The following is a 19,948-nucleotide window of genomic DNA, read 5'->3' as shown; positions in this document are numbered from 1 at the left end:
TATAAACTCAGAATTTGACTGAAATTAATTGCCGAACAATACAGAAATTTTTGAAGAGGGTACATGTACGAAAGCGAGGGAATGCAGAAAACATGCCGAGAACTGGTGATGCTAGAAAAACAACTGCGAGGGATGACAGCTAGAGTGCTTCTTCGAATTGTGAAAGGGAATAATAGACAAACTCTGAAGGATCTTACGAGTAGATTAAATGAAAGAACACGATGCCAAGTATCTTCACGAACAGTACGTCGAAGATTGTTTGAGCATGGTTACAAATGTCACCCCATCTCCAAAACCATTACGATTTCTCGAGTTAACTGAGCGAAAAGGATTACATTTTGTAAAAGAACTACTGGTCATCAGTTATATTTAGTGACGAGACAAAAATTGTACTTGGAAACAACAGAAAAATTTATGTTTGGAGACGATCTGACGAGAGAATGCGTCCGAATTGCTTGGGTATAATGGATGACAGGGAGACAACATGCAAGGCATCAGTGATGTTTTGGGGTCGTATTACGTACTTTGGTGTTGGGACACTTGTACCAGTGGATGGTAATATGAATACAACTAAATATATTTCCGTTTTGGATGATAATTTACGGCCAGTTATTACGAGACATTTTGCCAACCGGCAGTGGATATTTCAAGACGATAATGCGCCTTGTCATGTTTCGAATCGAGCTCTTCAGTGGAAAGCAGAGAATTATAGTAACACCATTCAGTGGCCAGCACAAAGCCCTGACATTAATTTAATAGAAAACATATGGAAAGTTCTAAAATACAAGATTACTCAACGTTTAAATGAAATCAAAAACAGTAATGACCTAAAACGCATTGTGTCTGACATTTGGAGTAGCCTCCCGGTTCATTACATTAGAAGTCTCTATAACAGTCTGCCGAGGAGAATACGCACTGTGCTGCGATCCAGAGGACAGATTACCAAATACTGAGCCTTTAAAGTTAGAAAATTTACTTCCGTTGATTTATAAACACCTTTAAAGATTTGACATTTTTTTTTATTTACGTTTACAACGGCGGCCATTTTGCGAACTCATTCATGTCACACTACTGTAGTGCGATTAGTATTAGTACATTAGCCCATTAGCGTGTGTTCGAGGTGTGCTTAGTTTTATGATTAACTGTCACCTACAACCCCCGACCCCTGATTTTAGTGCTGGAGACCAAAAAAAACTTCTTTTATATCTTCAAAGACTCAGAGAACGTTCCACTGTTGTACATGTTTGCTCAGGAACAAAGGCAAATGTATAATATTTACCCACTGTCATTTAGATTTGAAAAATTCTGTGTTAATGAGATACAAGCAGTAAGTGCAACTTATATGCTTCAGGCTTGCAATATAAACTGATAAATACAAAAAAGATAATAAAACAAGGTCAACCGAAATCGTGTGTTATAACAAGTAAATCTAAAATCTTAAAACATCTTTACAATTAAAATATTTTCTCCCTTACTTTTAATTACAAATTTGAAAATCATGTTCATAAACTTATAATAGGGAGACAAAATTATTACGAATTTCGAGTTTTGCTGTATATACAATGTAATCTTATTTATTAACGCGAGAATGAAAATTTGGCGAGGGCGCAGTCTAGCGTAATCGCGCAAAAAATATTTTTCGCGCATAAAAAGCTTAAGTGTTTTTTATTGGTTTGTATTTGCTGACAAGGTTATTGTATTGACCACAGAACTTAATACAAAATGATGACTTTAAACGAGACTGATGATATTCTTGCTTCATCGACTTGTTTGCCAATAACTTACCTTGTTTAAGAAAATGCTCAAATATAGAACAAATAAAGATACATAGCGGATTCCAGTAAATGTTCAGCCTTTTTTTTTACTCCTCACTAAGATATTAACAGAAATGAAGGAAAACTTTAAGAGTATTGTGCAACAATTGATTCAAGAAGTGGTGTAAATCAGATGTGGATACTTACAAATTCTTGGACAATTTGAAATCACAAGATTTTACCAAAATCAACAGTTTAAAAACGTATTTACTTTTCAGCTTTGTACACAATTCCCCACGATAAATTAAAGTCCAGGCTTTTTAATATAATTGACAGCTGTTTTTGCAATAATAATGGAACTCGTTAATTAACTTACCTTGTCATTGGTCATTTGAAAAATTGACTTGTTAAAGTGCCTTTTTAATAAAAATGAAACTCGTTAATTAACTTAATACCTTGTCATTGGTCATTTGGAAAATTGATTTATTAAAAAACATTCTGATCGTACACACAAGTACTCTGAAGTTGACATCAAAAAGATGCAAAAGTTTCTGATTGTCATCTATACAGTTTTTGGAGACCAGGTCTTCCAACAATCTATTGGAATTCCAATTGCGCCTAGTTATTAGCACACCATTTTGTATTCATAAGAAGCAGAATTTGAATACAAAATCTTACACAATTAACAATGGTTATTTCCATTCTACGATATATCCCGGTGAGCTTGAGATAAAAATTACCGCAGAGACTGACGCATCTGTTTCATATTTGGATATTTTACTTGAATAAGGCGTTAATGATAATCTAACAACCAAGCTATATGATAAACGTGATGACTTTACCCTTAATTATGCAACAATATATCATCACCTATGTATGAAGTTTATATCTCAGTAGATTCGAAACGCTAGAGCGTCCTTTACGTAACTGTGTACAATATCTAAAACGAGATAAACTATTGGCAATCAAGTTGATGAAACAAGAATATCATCATGCAGTCACGTTTAAAGCCTTCGTTTCGTAAGTTCTTCGGTCGAAAAAATGACCTTTTCAGCAAATACAATGCACCATTGAGTCAAATGCTGTCTGACTTTTTTCATACTATTTATTAATCCATTTTTACACACTTAATTGACGACGGATTTTCCCGCTATTTTCCCGATCATGACATGAAGCTCATTCTTCTATGACACTCTACTGTTCCAGAGGTCCGTGTTTGCTCTGCTCTTCCACGTATTTTGTATTGTTTATTGGACTTTTGATCTAGAATACAGTCCGTTATCTCGATGTATTTCATTTTCATAAATAATAATTTTTGAATATCTTAAAATAAATAAAACAGTTTATGCTTTAATAAAGACGTTAAAAATAATGTTGAATTGATTTATTGGACTTTGTATTTAGATTGCATTAATTTTTGTTTGATCAATTTATAGTCACAGACAATTTGTTTGGTTAGTGTCATCTTACTGAGCAACAGTGAAAATAATTTGACCATTTTGCATTCAAAAAATTGATATTTAAGTTAATCACTTTATCCTTTTTCATATCTAATCAAAATATAATCATGGTAATAAAAAGTAGTTGAAATAATACTCACTTTGGAAAAAATCCTGCAAATTAATGGAAGTGAAGTATTGTGTGGCCTTTTTGCATTACATGGGATATTAAAAACCGTGCACTCTAACTCTCGATTCCTGCCTTCGTTTAACAACCGTTTCATTCAATATTGATGGCAATTTGGCCATAAAATCTATGTTTTATACAAAGAACAGTTCAATGATAATTGATTAATTATTTAATATCAGTGATAAATAGTGAATTATTCATAATTCCAGCTCTAGAAATAAGGGGGCGAGACAATATTTTCCACTGAAATCAGGCTTTATAGCATCACCATAGTTTGAAATTGTCTTGGCTATAAATAAATGTTTATGGAAATTTTTTCTCATGTTTTACACGTTTAAAATCAAACACGAATTATTTAGTTGTAAACAACTCGAATATTGCTGAAAAAACAAGTATTTTGTCGTTTTTTTTCTATATTTACATACCCCGCCCCTTGAAACACAAAAAAACTTTGGTATGAATTTGTGAAATATCAGTCCGTCTGAACTGTATAATGTTTGCTTCACTGGGGGATGTTTTAAAAATATTTTCCGTTTTTTTAACGTGCTTCATGATAAATATGCCGGCGTGAAGCGTTGTAGTTCATATACCTCATGAATCTTCAAAAAATAAATTCATTTCTTATATTTACATTATTTTTCTGATGCCTTGTCATAAATTAACGCTATCCAACTATATTTTAAAAGCAAAACAGTGTGCACTATATTTTTTGACGTCAAGTGCGGTATTATGACGTAACAAAGGAGATATTCATGCTTATTCGTTGGTACATATGTAATGTAGTTCATGAAATTTATTTTGTAAAGAATCATAGGGGAAATTTATTGGAAATGTAAATATTGTTTAAATAATTCAACATTTAAGCAAATTTTAAGGACAAGAAAACAGGAAAAACTTACCGTCAATACAGTATACAAATAAACACAGATACGCGTAAGTGCAATAAATGTAAACAAAGGTAATTAAGAAATGAATTCAATTTTTGAAGATTCATGAGGTTATGATCTACGATGCTTCATGCCGGTGTTACGTTGGATTTTGACCCGGGTTGAAAATTGATCCTGGGGTCATTTTTCAACGTTGAATACTGAGGCCAAAGGGGTTGAATTTAGACCCTAGTCCGTTGAAAACTGAGCCGGGTCCTGGAATTTTGATCATGAAACCAGGTCTAAATTCAACAGCATAAAACATATTTATGACTTGGTTTTCACAAATGTTATTTAATCCATAGGCGTTGGGAACGGGGGGGGGGGGGGTAGGGATGCTTAGCCCCCCTTTTCTTTGCAAAGACAGACATGATATAGCCATTGAACAAAGTGAAATTGGTTTAGCCCCCCCCCCCTTTCAACAAGCACGTTACAGTGTAGTCACAGAAAGAAAGTAGATGGCAGTGCTTGAAAAAAATATTGGATCTCATCCCCCCCCCCCCTTCCCGAAATAGGATTATCGGGTTTGGACTACTAGTTTGAACAATTGATTTATTTCCTTGTCAATTTTTTCATATATTTAATTATTTTTTTTTCTTTTTCAATCAGACCCCTGCACTTTCAATTTGCTTCCGACACCAATGTAACCAATACACACTTCATTCAGTAATTTAGTTTCAGCCATCGTTTTTGAAAGCGGGGGGGGCCTGAAAAAAGTTGACAAGCATAACAAACCTTGCCCAAAGTCGAAAATCCTATTTCGAGTGGGGAGGGGGGTGGTAAAGGTAAACTTTTTTCAATGCCACTTCTTTCAGCACCAAGTATTATACTACATTTTCCGTTTGCCCCCCCCCCCCCCCCTGTTGCTACCTGCCTGAGTTATATTCTTACATTATAATATTAACAAAATTCTTTTCAGTTCAAAAATGTTCAAACTCTAAGGTGGGATCAATATTCAACAGGTCACTTTTCAACTTGTTGATGTCATCAGGGATAAGAAAATAAATTATCAAGCTGTTAAAAAATGAAACCGGGTATGAATTCAAGGACTTTTGGTCTCAATTTTCAATGAAGAAAAGACTCTTTCGGATCAATATTCAACGTTGAAAAATGAACCCCGGGTGAATTTTCAACTAGGGTCAAAATTCAACGTTACACCGGCATATTTCATGAAGCGCGTTCAGGGGGGTAACAAAATAAATTAAAATTGGATTTCTTTAAAGATTTTTGCTAGAAGATCAGTATATATGAAAAGTAAATCGAGAAAATACTAGGCTTAGATTTATACAATTGAACAAAGGCCTATTTACACGGTATGATTTGTAAGATGTAACTCGCCACATCTTGCAAATCATACCGTGTAAATAAGACAAGAGGCCCATGGGCCTTATAGGTCACCTGAGTATCATGCAAAAACTTTCCATTTGATTCATGTTTTAAACTAGAGGCCATGAAATTCACAATTTTGTAAGAGGCACCCTTGCTTATCATAATTATACACTCAGCATGCTCATTACTTAAAACCCAGAGGTAGATCAGAGTAACAAAGAGAAAATGCATTTCCACTTTTAGTGAATTTCATGGCCCCTGGGTCAGGGTTTCTTCTGTTAGGGCGGGTCCATAGTTGAGCTCCCCATCCTACAGGAACCACTGACCCTGGGAACACATCTTCCAAAATTTTGGAATTTTCTGAACAATTTATTTCATCATGCTGTTGATTAATACCAAAGTGCAGACTTCAAAGCATTAATTATTTCAGATTATGTTACCCCCCCCCCACCCTCCCACCACCTCAGAATACCTCTGTCACAGGGGACAGGAAATTAACAATTTTTGGAAGAAAAAGGTTTTTTTCACAAATATATACTAAGATCATTGGCATAATACCAAATAACAAAGGAAAAGATTTTCAAAGAATTCAAGCATTTTCACTATATAAACATCAGAGCCCCCAACCCCCACCCCCTAACACAAGAATCTCTAACCCAGGGACCCTGAAATTCAAAAATCTCAAAGAGGCATCCTTCTTCCTCATAACTTTGTACATAGTTCATTGGGTTAAATGCTCAGGTGAAGAAAAGAAGAGTTTTAAAGATTTTTTTCATTTTCACTATATATTCAATAAAGCCCCGCCCTAGCACTAGAACCCCTGACCCTGGGGCCATGAAATTCACAAGTTTGGAAGAGACAGCCTTATTCAACATAGCGATGCACTTGGTTAGTTTATTTATTGCCCATGAAGAGAGAAGAAGAATTTCAAAGAATTTTTGTAGTTTTACTATATAATCTATATAGCCCCGCCCTACCACTAGAACCCCTGACCCTGGGGCCATTAAATTCACATTTTGAGAAGAGGCAGTCTTATTCAACATAACTATGCACTTGGATGGTTTATTTTAAATACCCAAAAACAGAAAAGAAGAATTTCAAAGAATTTATGCATTTTCACTATATAATCTATATAGCCTCGCCATAGCACTAGAACCCCTGACCCTGGGGCCATGAAATTCACAATTTTGGAAAAGGCGGTCATTTTCAACTTACCTTTGCACTTGGTTAGTTTATTTAATGCCCACAAACAGAAAAGAAGAATTTCAAAGAAATAATGCATTTTCAGTATATAACCTGTTTAGCCTCGCCCTAGCAGAAGAACCCCTGACCCTAGGGCCATGAATTTCACAATTTTGGTAGAGAACTCAATGCTGATTACAATCATACAGTATAACTAATTGATGTCCAGGAGTAAAGAAGAAGATTTTTAAAGATTGGACTAGTTTTAGTGGTTTTTGCCCCACCCCCAATGCCCCAGGGGGGCAGGGACCATGAAATTTATAATTTGTGTTTCCCTTAACCCATAGATGCTTTATGCCAAATTTGGTTGAAATTGGTTCAGTGGTTTCAGAGAAGAAGCTAAAAAGGTTCAAATGTTAACGCATACGATGCACGACGAACGTCGACGGACGAAAACAGATAGCAATAGGTCACATGAGTTTACTCAGGTGATCTAAAAATCAAAACCTAGATATAAAGTTACATGAAGCCATTATGCAATACAAACAAAACTCTTTTCTGTTTGGCAAGTCAGAGTTTTTCAACCAAAAACAAGCAAGAATATTGAAGTTTAAATCTTACAAAAAATGAGAATATTGCTCTTTGTGATTTTGGAAGAAACATGTTTACGGTGTACATGTATGCACCAAGGCAAAAATCCAGAAAATTCCACTTGCAGTGAGACCCTTTTAGAGTTACTAGTATTTTGTAAAAATATAGCGTCGTATCTAACTTGTTGTTAGTTACTTTGATCACACTAAAAACGAAAATTAAGAATGTTATTTCAAATTTCTTTACAACATAGATTTTTTTTCAAATATGATGGTATTTTGAATATATATCCTGGCGATTCATTCTCTTAAATTTCATCTTATGATAAATCACTTTTTCGCAAAGAAAAGTTTCCATACGTCATCAGAACATCTCTTTTTCAAAGTCGAACAGAATTGGGTATTTTCCAAGAGAGGATGATTTATGAGATTCGTATACAAATTGTGTTTCATTATTCTAGAAATAAGTTTTTCAAAATTCGTTTCATCCAATGTGATGGAAAAGTATGACTGGGAGTCGATGTTGGGTGGTCGAAAGAGTTCCTGTATCATCTCAAAGTGGCAATGATTTAAAAGAGCAGGTAAATATATAGGATCTCTTGCACAAACGTGGAACAGAGCAATGCTGAACAGTCCATGCTTTATTTTCATCGTCCTTCCATCAACAGACACATCAATGTAGCCATGATATGCCGGATATTTTTCCAGATGTCATCAGTTGTAAGTCCAAGCGGTTCTGCTGCAGCCCAGTCTGGTATCTCTTTATCAAAGGTATGAGTTTTTGTTAACAAGGTGTAAACAAGAATGTTGAAAAACTTTGGTTTTTTTCTGACGAAAAGTCCTGAAATAAAGAACACAACGTTTTCAGAGGGTTTAATGTAGCCCTTTTTTTCGCAAATATGTCATGATGGTTAAAATATAATAAAGTTAAAACTGGATCACCAATCAATCTCAAATTTTCTCTTAACACATCTTTCAACGATTCAAAGCCAACATTTCGGATTAATGGTACAATGCCCTTCATTCCTCTTGCTCTTTAAAAATAAGTATCTGTTCAGCATCAGTTAACTCGTTTTAATTTTATAACATATTGATTTTTTCGAATATGAGAGTATATTGAATATATACTGATGATTGCTTCTTTTAAATTTCATAATACGATAGATCACTTATTCGCAAAGAAACTTTTCCATACGTCTTTTGAACAACTTTTTTTCAAACTTGAACAGAATTTAGTATTTTGCAAGAAAGGATGATTTTTGAGCTTCGCATACAAATTGTCTTTTATTATTCTTGAAATAAGTCTTTGGAAATTGGTTTCGTCCAATGTGATGGGAAAGTCTGCCTGAGTTTCAGTGTTGGGTGGACGAAGAAGTTGTTCTATCATCTCAAAGTGGCAATGATTTAAAAGGGTGGGTAAATAGATAGGATCTCTTGCACAAACGTGGAACAAAGTGATACTGAACAGTTCATGTTTCATTTTCATTGTCCTTCCATCAACAGAAACATCAAGGTAACCATGGAGATGTCGGATATTTTCCCGGATGTCATCAGCTGTTAGACCAAACGGTTCTGCTGCTGCCCAGTCTGGTATCTCTTCATCAAAGGTATGAGTTTTAATAAACATGGTGAACACAAGAATATTGAATAAATCTGGTTTTACTGACAATATATTCTGAAACAAAGAACACAGCGTTTTCAAAGGGTTTAATGTTGCTTCCTTGTTGGCAAAAATGGCATGATGGTTACAATATAATAAAGTTAAACCCGGGTCACCGATTAATCCTGAATTCCCTTTTAACGCATTTTTCAGCGATTCAAACTCAACCCTCCGGAACCAGCATTTTAGATCAATGGTACAATGGCCATTCTTTCTTTGCTCTTTGAAAATAAGCATCTGTTCAGCATCGGTTAACTCGTTTAAGTCAACTACGGCTCGTTTGTTCTGTAGAATATTTAAAGATGTATTACTCTGCAACCCATCATAGACATGATCATGGATAGCCAGCAAGATTTTCAGTTCGCCACCTTGATCATTTTTTTCTGGATAATTCAAAACATCAATAATTTCTGAAGTGGCGCTAGAGGCACATTTATCATAAGTTCCAAAAAAGTTATCACAACATAACAGAACCTTCTCATTTTCTTTAATAACGACATCCGGGCTGTTCAACATCTCCTCCCTCCATTTTACAGCCCAGCCAAACTTTCTGTAAAGCTCATCGAAGTATTTCAGGAAACTAGTTTTCCCGCATCCTATTGCACCTTTACAAATCACTAAACCACTTTCATTGAGGATTTCCTTTACCAACGTTATTTGTTTTCTAGTGACAATCCCACTTCTAACTTCGCATGCAGGCTTTAGTTGAACACCTATCAATAAATACAATTATATTTTGATTGTCGTTTTTTTATATATTGAAAAGACAATATTTCAACAGCAATTGAACTCTACCGATATTGATATGAAAATAGCATATACAAATACTCAAGATAATTTTCGTTAAATAATAGGTTAATAACATGCACTTACTTGGCGATAGTTTTTCTATAAGCACTTGGCACTGGTCAACATCCTGCTCTTCATTAATTTGCATCTCAGGAATTCCATATCTTTTCTGCATTCTTCCATATAGAGCATCAAGGTTATCAAATACGGTCTTCCCATCGCAGTATCTATTCCACATTAAACGTACCCTCTCAATATCAGCTCCCAGTCCTAAGTCAGTATCATCTGGTTCGTAGTCCCACCCCCGTGTAGGCGGCTGTATGTGTTCACAAACATTACGAAGAAGATTGTAAACTACCAACATATCTATTTTTTCATAATCCTTCAAAGACTTTAGGCTTTGTAAGGGTTCTAGCAATACTTCGTTAAAATGTTCGTCTAGAGAACTTTTGAATAGAATGATTTTTTCTTTCAATTCCTCGATGCCTACATATTTTGTTAGGCAAATAACGAGATAGCGTTGAAGAAGTGTAAGTTTCTGTGAAATGGTTCCTCCAAAAACTAGTACACCATCTCCTATAAGAAAAACATTTTGAATTAGGACAGCAAAAACTAGGGGTTACTTGTAATTTCAGATTACTTGGTATTATCGGGTTTTTTGTCAAAGATTGATTGTAGAGCATAAAATATAAAAAAAAAAAATCAGGAAATAAAAAGGAAAAAATTGTCAGAATTACCTAAATTTACTATATATTGAACACTATAACATCGTAAAGCACGAAGCATTTGAGGATGATACGTAGATTTCGTAAAGGGAAGAAAACCTTAAAGCCAAGGTTAGATAAGTTCATCTAAAGAGAGCAAACAAACCATTTACATATGGTGACACTTCAACTGGGCACGTCGGTTTTTACCAAAGCTTTTATTCTTATAAGTGGAAAAACAGATTTTTTTATTCCATGATTTTCGTATACAGTTTTTTTTGTATATGTATTATGAAATTTCAATTAATATCAGGTACTATATAGTCTTTGTTACTGTAAAATTGAAATCTTTTTAAAATAAAAAAAAACTATAAAAAAAGGTAATTGTTTCAAATATTCAAATTCTATAGTGAAGGTCAGAAAGTACAGAGTGCCTTTATGCATTTTGTTAAAGGATTGTTTGTACTTGTTGGTCATTATAAATATTGTATTATAAGTCTAGTGTTGTTTCAGATTTTGTAAACTAGCTTAGGACTGTTTTCAATTCATTTTATTTTGTTCTATCTACCCTTAAAATATTCCATCCTATATTCTCCTCCTGAAGCGCTTCAAAAGGCTGAGTTGGTAAATCAGTAGGCGTTACAGATAAAGGTGAACTGTCGAACTTATGACTGCATTAAATAACATAGCTGCACAAAGTTATGCGTACTCGAATTAGACTGCGCCTCGTTAAGTTTGAAATTAGCAAAATTATTCCACTATACTATAACTTTACTTTCTTTCTCCGTTTACATATGAATATGCCAAGATAATCGTATTCTGTTAGATAAATCAAGTATACGGACATGCTAGCTGTATGTCCTTTGTTTAGATTTACTGTTTGATAATCTGACCTGTAGTTGTCTTTAATCCTGATAATGGCTCTTCATACGTATCTGTAATCACAATTCACGACTTATAAATATTGCAATTCATTAATAGCAAAACTATTCTGTTAGTAGGCTAATGAAAGTCAATTTATTATTAATGCTTTAAATTGTTATTTCCGTCTCGTAATGCTTTGAATATTAGAGATAATATGCACATGTAATACCTGACGGCAGGAAATCATTACGTGTATTACTTGACAGCAAACGTTCCTTTCCGATATCATCGCCATTTTCTGCTTGTTCTTCTTCATAAAAATATCAAAATCAAATTCATACGGATACATTTATTGATTTACTATTACATGGTAATGTGGGAGGAATTGGGATGTTATGAACATGGTGTTTCGCTTTACAGATAAAGTTGTGCTTATTTTGAAAAAAAAAATCATGCTTAACCCTGCTGGCTTAAATGCACAGCGGTTATGCATATGCTTCACGATGGGCAAGTGATATAAGCTTAAAAAAAATTAATTGGGCTTAGCAATTAGTTACTTAGCAAGGTATAGCAAAAAAGTGTTAAATTAATAAGCATCAAGGAAACTGTTATTAATCAATCGGTTTTATATAAATCCTCAAAAAGATCAAGATATTTAAACTTGTTTTCCATGATATAGATGAATGTGTATTTTCTTTTACCAATAGACTGGCAGCCCTGCTGAAAAGAATATCTTAAATAAGAACTTTTTCATCATTTATTGATAGAAATAAACAGATGTACAAAAAAGAAATATGCTTGATACCCAATGTTTCATTTAATTTACCTCCTGTTATGGCACTTTCTTCTCTATGAGCAGGTAATCGGTCAAATCGATCTAAAATTGAACTTCAATTACAAAACGCTTTGTTTAATTTTCAGGGGTTTTTTTTCATCAAAACTCTGCGCTTTTTAACACTACAATATTCCTAATATTTTAAATTAATGAAACTTATATTTTGAAAGTCATTGATTATTTATGCTTGAATTGTCATTTATTTCCATATTGTTATGGTTACAACATCATAAATCATAACATCATAAATTATATAAATACATGTAGTACCTGGCGGCAGAAAATCATTTCCTCTATTACTTGACAGCAAACGTTCCTTTCCTATGTCATCGTCATTTTTTGCTTGTTCTTCATCTTAAAAATATCAAATACGAAATTCTTACGGAAACATTTCCTTGTTTACTATAAAATGGTAATTTGTGGGGAATCGGAATGTAATGTGCATGGTGTTTCGTTTTACAGAAAACTGTTTGCTTATTTTAATAAAAATCCTTAACCCTGCTGGCTTAAATGCACTGTAATTATGCACGCGCTTCACAAGAAATAATTAGGCATAACAATAAAATGAAATACATGAAGATAACGAACAGTATTCAAGATCAACAGTCCATAAAACAAAATAAGAGCCGAGCAAACAGGGACCTTTAAAATGTCAGAGGTGGGATCACGTGCCATGGAGGAGTTGTAACCAAGAGAATTCCAATAGATCGTTGGAAGACCTGGTCTCCAAAAACTACATAGATATTGTAAATCAGAAACTCAGGCATCTTTTTCTTGTCAACATTAGAGTAGTTGTGTGTACAATCAGAATGTTTTTAACAAGATAATGACCAAATGACCAATGACAAGGTGAGTAAAAAAAATTTATGAGTTCCATTTTATTGGAAAAGCAGCTGTCAATGATATCAAAAGCCTGTACTTTAATTTATCGCGAGGAATAGTTGTATATAAAGTTGAAAAGTCCTAAGTTTTTAAGCTGTTGATTGAGTTTGGCAAAATCTTGTAATTTCAAAATGTCTAAAAGTTCCTTGGAGTTTTTAAGTATCCACATCTGATTTACACTACTTCTTGAATATATTGTTGCACAGTACTCTTGAAGTTTCTCTTTCACTTCTGTTAATATCTTAGTGAGGAGAGAAAGAGGCTTAGTTGAGCATTAACTGGAACCCGCTATGTAACTTTGTTTGTGAGGAATTTTAGCAAGGTACAGCATAAGTCTTTAATTGATTTGCATCAAGGAAACATTAAAGTTAAATTATTTTTTTTTTGTAATTAATATGAATCCTAAAAAAATCATGAGATTTCTAAATCTTGTTTTCCACGATATAGATTAATGTATTTTCATTTACCAATAGATTGTCAACATGTATTAAAAATACATATCTTAAATTAGAACTTTTACTACATTCATTGCTAGAAATGAACAAGAAAGATTTACTTGTATGTATGATACCTAATGTTAAATTACCTCTTGTTATGGAACTCTCTGTTCTCTGAGTATGTAATCGGCCAAATTGATCTATCAAATTGATTTGAATGTCATCACTATAACATCTTGATTACTTTTTTTTATTTTATCAAAATATATCAAACGTGTGTGCTTTAAACTTTAAAATGTTCTAAATATTTTAAGATTACTTATACCTGTATATTTTGCTGAATAAGTAACTATTTTTCATAAATAAAGTATTATTAAGGAACTAGTTTTTTCAAATAAAAGATTTTGCATATGATATATAAATAAATATATTAAAATACGGTAGTTGACTTTTTACCTGTAACACGGTTTCTTATGGCCTTCCTCAAGCCCCAGTTGTATTTCCTATCCAGAATACAAAGCACTACAAGGGAGCCAACTACGATGAGCAGTACCATTATAACGATTCCGGTAACCAGTCCACCGTCCCCATCTTGTGTTTCACCGGTACTGTCATGTGTTAGAAAAGAAGAAGTCATCTACACAGGCACCTGACGTTACTTATTTTTCTTTTAATAAAAAAATATACCCCCTTACCCAATAATAGGCGGGGGTTACATATTTTATTAAAAGAAAAATAATTAACGCCACGTCAGGTGCCTGTGGTCATCAAGAATTTTTTTAAAATCCAAAACCAACGATAGATTTGGCAAAGTGCACTGTCACTCCTGAATGGAGATGATATCGTAAATTATACGCCCTTGAAAAACCAAAGTAAGTATACTTACGCAGCAACGAACGTTATATTCCACAGCTGTGTTGTTGTTATTTCATAAACTTTTGTTCTTATGGTTGATTTAGTTCTATAAGTAAATATTGTCAAGAGCAATGATAGATTATTTATTAAAAGAGAAAAACATGTGCAGCACGTACAAGTAAAAAAAATCTACAAGCTTTCTCTCTCCATTTAAAGAGGAAAAATATAGGTATCAGTAATATTATTTTAATTATAGAAGGACATTGCACGCACTATATCACATGTTTACCCCTTCATCCATTTGAAATCTGAAATTTCGTAATTTTTTTTTTTTCAAAATGTTTACATTTTTAAACACGACAGATTGAAATAACCGCGAAGCGGTTTATAAAAAAGCGTAAACTGTCCAAAGTTATGTTATATTTGGATAATTTTAGTTGAAATGAGCATTATTCATTATAATTTGATTTCAGTGTAGAAAATGGGACAATTTTTCCTCTAGAAAAAGGCTTCAAATTCAGCAAATTTTTAAGTAACCTCAAGCGTAGTAATACTTTTTGACGGATTTCATTGAAACGAAGGCAGCTTATGTTATACGAAATGGATTAAATCTTGAACCAAATCACATGACGTGTTACACCTTAAATTATTTTAATTATAGCATAAACTATAAATATCATTTAAAAAAACAAAAACATTTTTACCGTTTTATTTAGTGGTGAAATTGTATTTTTCTACAGTATATTTTAATGTGGAATAGTATTTATGTACTGAAATATATGGGGGGGATTCGTTAGAAAGTCTATGCAGGAAAATACAGCCGCTGAGAAAGTGAAAGTAGAAAAAACACCTTAAGGCTTAGAAATACACACAGACCACACCTTGGAATTAAACCCAAAATCCAATCTTTATATAAAAGACTGTAGTTGAAATTCTTAAAAATTGTCTTTAAAAAATTAAAAATTTTTGGAAAAAAATATATATAAATTTATAAACAATCATTTACATTTGTAATTATTTTCTCTTTGATAATTCTTTGAAAGTTAAGCGAGTTGATTTCTTGATAATTACACCTGAATGTAACTTTTGCCAGATTAAAGGTTAAGTACATGTACCTGATATGCATGTTAATCTCGTGCAACTGTCTTTCTGTCTGGCGTTAGTGGGCGGGGACTAATAAAATTAACATGTATTTTAAATCTATAAGACAGCATATTTGATTTTATTTATATTATTATTTCATATTTAAATGTACATACTAGTATAAAGAATCTCTGTCTAGTATGTGTGTTTTGTACGCCAGGGGCATTAATGACACATGGCTATGCATAACTCTTTACGGGTATCGCCCGTTATGCAAATCCTACGTTGCCAACTAACATTGATACCCTGGTATACATAACAAACTAGGCAATGAATCCTTAATTGAGCTACCTTGCATTTACCTTTCTTTTCCATAAAAATCTCCAAAACAAATTGGCCCTACAATAGTGAAAAGACGTTAAGTATATTTTAATTAACTAGTAAAATCTATTATAATTATAGAAATAATTTTTTACGTCATATCAGTGAAGAGTTTACATTTTGGAAGCTGTAATACTCACAATTATAAAGTTCTCCTGGATTGTAGGGATTGTCTGGACATCCCGCTGGTGCCTCACACGGAACAGAGTCCAAGTTATGCGTCTGTTCATTGAGAACTGCACACGTCCCTATATAATACAAGGGTGAGGGACACTTTATCATTAAGGCAGCACGAGAGAGAGAAGGAGGGGCCATTATATAGAAATAATAATTGGATAACATTTGCCTCTATTAACAAACAAAATTATACAATTAAAATGTTAAATAGAAATTTGGAAAACAGAAATGCAACATGGGAATTAAATAATTCGGTAGTTAGTCAAACTTGTGAAATTTAAATATTTAAAAAGTGCAAGAGAAACTTTTGAGTTTCACGCAAAGAGATGTTGAAAATACAAATAAAAGAAAAAAAAAACGTATTTTTAAGAAACTAAGATTTTCCAAGTGATTGTAAGAATGCAAAGCTAAAGTATAGAAGAGCAAAAAAAGATGCTTAAAAAATGGTCACAAAGAAATTTGTAAATTACCTTGAAAAAAAGTGTAAACACAAATAAAAAATTACATAGAATCTTGGAAAATCCACTGTAAGGCTGGCATTCTAAATCTTTTTAATTTTTATACAAGAAATGTGGTTTTATAATTTGAAATATGCATGCATTAACAGATGAAGATCTTTAAGGGCTCTGATATATAGAATTTAAGAATGTAATACCGTTAATAATTAATAATGTTATCTAAATATATTGTTATAATCAAAACTATTGATTACGGTATCTTCCCAACGTAATGACTGGTTGGTTAATATTCACTATTTTAATACCAAAGATGACTAAATAGTAGACACACTTTAGATTGCCAGATCTAATTAGACTAGCAGTAATAAAAAAAACAGCCGATTAAAAAAGTTCATTCACTTAGTCCAGTTCAGCAGATCATTTTCGTTTTCCATTGTTTTCTTTTACTATTAGTTTTAAGCGAGCCAATAACAGTTCACATACGTTTATTTATGTCAACGTTGGTATTCCATATACAACAAAAATAGACATCAAATTTAAATTACACACTCGCTTTAGGGTGTTCTGACACATAGGTATTCTAACAAATGTCATTAAATAGATCTTCCTGAAACGAAACAAATAAATCTCATTGAATTAAAATAATCAACAACATTATGCAAATTAAATAATAACAATACATAAATACCTGATGGGGATAAACCATATTTGGTGCAAATTTCGCCGTACTGGCCAGGGGAATTTTCTATCGCTGCACACAGATAGTCGGGCGTTGGCTCTTGACAATTTTTCCGTGTGGCCTCCGTCTGCCATTCTGAGGATCCAAGAGGACATGCCGACACAAAAACGTAATCCTGAGCAGCTTGTGTGACCGGAATGAGGAACAGAAAGATAACCATTGTCCAAATCATGCAAATAGCTGACATATTTCATCTCGCAGTTGAGGTCACATACATGTACAGTGTATCCCAGGTAATTCGATACAGTGCAAAACCGCACGACACTTTAGCATTTTTATTCGACACAGTACACGACGCATGGCACTAGTACTTTAACATTTTCTTTTCTAAAAATAAACTGTCGGGAAAAAAACTTATATACATGTACTTACGATAAGATTTTAATAAAAACATTACCTCTAGCGTTCACTACATCAGTTAAATAGTAAATACATGTAAAATAAATCCAATTGATATATGTGTTGCGTTTCAAACTTTATTCTCTAAATTATAGATAGTCGAAACAGAACTATTCTATGCTATTCTGTTCTACTTAAAAAGGATTTGTTATTTGAGATACATGCATATGTATGTATGGGGTCTCAACCGAGTTCGGCCAACGCGACTTCACGTACATCAGAGGTTGTTTTTCACGTGACATGTTTAAAATTAGAAAAAATATGTACGGATACAAAGATCGCAAAAGTTCAACGATATACGGATAATTTTTCACTATGAAATTGATTGTGTTTTCTTTAAGACAAATTTCTTAACCCGAAAAGTGCTGGGAGCAACTTCTCCATGCCCAGGAAATATATAAAATTTAGCCGACTTTTGATAAACTATGTGCATTTACACTATACGCATTGAAGAAATGTAAAACTACGGAAAAACTCAACAGCGCACAACTTGCTCCCAGCACTTTTCAAAATAGTAGGGGCAATAGCTAAATGTCTATAAAATATTATAATTTATAATCAAGCGGATATCGTTGAACTTTTGAGATTTTGGAGGGGTTGTACATGTGATTGTAGTACGTTTCTGTATAAAAGTGCATGACTGCGGCTTAGTAGAGAAACACCGACATCTTACGAACGAACGTAACTCGCTCTAACTTCCCGTATCTCGATAGTTTTCTCGGGACCAGTGATTGCACCCATATATTGTTCAAAATCGGAAGAAATAAGTATATGTGTAAAATAGAACGGATAGTGGTTTAACCACTTTGTAATTGAAAATCGCTCATGTCAAATTTATTGTAATCACTTACAATGTTTTAAAAAAGCGAACAAATAGAAGAAAATACACCATAAATGAATTTCTTTACGTTTTTGAGTTTCGTATTACGGAAATGTCCGATCTATTCATAGTAATTTTTGCATGCACGAGTGATTTGGCGCTTACTATAAATAGTGTTCCAGGCGTGTTTTTGGTCATTGCGAAGTTCGTTACAAGATTTCAAGGAGATACATTATAGTGTCCAGGATAAGAATATGTGCGATTCGGAGAAAAATGATTCACAGAACAATGTCCATAATCCGATAACTTTAGAACCAAGGAATTCCGAGGATAGAGATTTTGACGCGACAGACGCAGTTAGACTTTTCAACCGGCGTATTGAAACCGCATTAGAGAAACAAAGCGTCGCCATTGTATCAGAAATACAAGAAAAATTTCAGTATAAAAGTGCTGATTCCTGTGATTTACAGAGCGAAGGTAACAAAATACAATTCAAATTCAATGAAGAAAGGCTCCGAGCTCTAGATTTGATTGAGAAAAAGTTGTCTATAAATGACATTGGTGAAATATTTGTAATCATTAACAAAGAAAAAGAAGCTTTACACCAGAGAAATAAAAATTTGCGCATAGCCGATAAACATGGCTGGGACACTGTTAAAGAGTATACTGACTCTGATTTGGCTGATAATGCTGAGGACGCATCTAAACTCCGTGCCGCTATTTCAAGAGCAGCCGCAAAGAAGAGAAGATACATTCCTTACAGTAAGGAGTCTCAGTCGACCAAGCCCGGGATTTTCGACGGCCTCACCCCTAGACAGCTTTTTCGCGGGAGTGCGGGATTTCAGCAGTACACAGGGTACAACCAAAAGTTTAACAACAGGGCCAATCCTTCATACTTCAGACCCAACTACCAAGTGCCGGGAAACAACGTCATTTGCCTACTGCCAACTCCCCGGGCATTTCGCAAAATTCTGCCCCTACACAGACCTACAGCAAAGGGCACGGCCAATCAGAGTTCCCGAGGCCACAACAACCTCAGATTCCACAGAACCCAGAAAACAGTAAAGTTGAGTATTGTGCTGAATTTTGCTTGCTCGATGTTAAGTCAGATTTCAAGAATACAATTTCTGTTAAAGATCGTTTAAAAAATTCGCAACATTTTTGGGAAAATGTACTGAAATCTTCTGATTATATTCTAAATGTTGTAAAATACGGTTATAGATTAGAGTTTGAAAGTTCTCCTCAAACAATTTTTCTTAAAAATAATAAATCTGCTTTAGATTATTCAGATTTTGTAGAAACATCTATTCTTGATCTCTTGAAGAAAGATCTGATTTTGGAATGCTTTCAAGCTCCTTTTTGTGTGAATCCATTAACAGTTTCGGTGTCTGCGAACAAAAAGCAAAGATTGATACTGGATCTAAGACATGTTAATTCTTTCCTTGAGAAAAGAAA

At 33.6% G+C, this 19,948-nt stretch overlaps 1 protein-coding gene and 1 pseudogene across 1 annotated transcript; one reads left to right on the top strand and one right to left on the bottom strand.

Annotated features, from left to right (window-relative positions):
* Positions 1-7,522: 7,522 nt before the first annotated feature.
* On the bottom strand, positions 7,523-17,486 carry LOC134255634 (uncharacterized). The gene is made up of 12 exons (XM_062738154.1): positions 17,224-17,486; positions 16,041-16,148; positions 15,882-15,918; positions 14,468-14,542; positions 14,038-14,189; positions 13,731-13,781; positions 12,533-12,616; positions 12,233-12,304; positions 11,657-11,749; positions 11,457-11,498; positions 9,944-10,435; positions 7,523-9,783 (listed from the first exon to the last, which is right to left on the bottom strand). Exons 1-12 carry the CDS (start codon positions 17,459-17,461, stop codon positions 8,576-8,578), a joined length of 2,652 nt encoding a protein of 883 aa, XP_062594138.1. The 5' UTR covers positions 17,462-17,486; the 3' UTR covers positions 7,523-8,575.
* A 1,095-nt stretch (positions 17,487-18,581) lies between these two features.
* Positions 18,582-19,558, top strand: LOC134255635 (uncharacterized; annotated as a pseudogene).
* The last annotated feature ends 390 nt before the right edge of the window (positions 19,559-19,948 follow it).

This window comes from Saccostrea cucullata, unplaced genomic scaffold (assembly GCF_032062105.1).
Source record: "Saccostrea cucullata isolate Sc308-1 unplaced genomic scaffold, CSIRO_AGI_Scuc_v1 ctg1343, whole genome shotgun sequence".
NCBI lineage: Eukaryota > Metazoa > Mollusca > Bivalvia > Ostreida > Ostreidae > Saccostrea > Saccostrea cuccullata.
The sequence above is the reverse complement of the archived record's forward strand: the minus strand, read 5'-3'. Positions and strand labels throughout refer to the sequence as shown.

What these genes read in the sequence shown, in the direction of transcription:
- LOC134255634 (XM_062738154.1), bottom strand. Translation starts at nt 17,461, where the DNA reads ATGTCAGCTATTTGCATGATTTGGACAATGGTTATCTTTCTGTTCCTC. An exon ending in TCCAGGAGAACTTTATAATT is followed by an intron (nt 15,919 to 16,040) that starts GTGAGTATTACA and finishes TCACTATTGTAG; the next exon opens with GGCCAATTTGTTTTGGAGAT. An exon ending in AGAGAGTTCCATAACAAGAG is followed by an intron (nt 12,617 to 13,730) that starts GTAATTTAACAT and finishes GATATTTTTAAG; the next exon opens with ATGAAGAACAAGCAAAAAAT.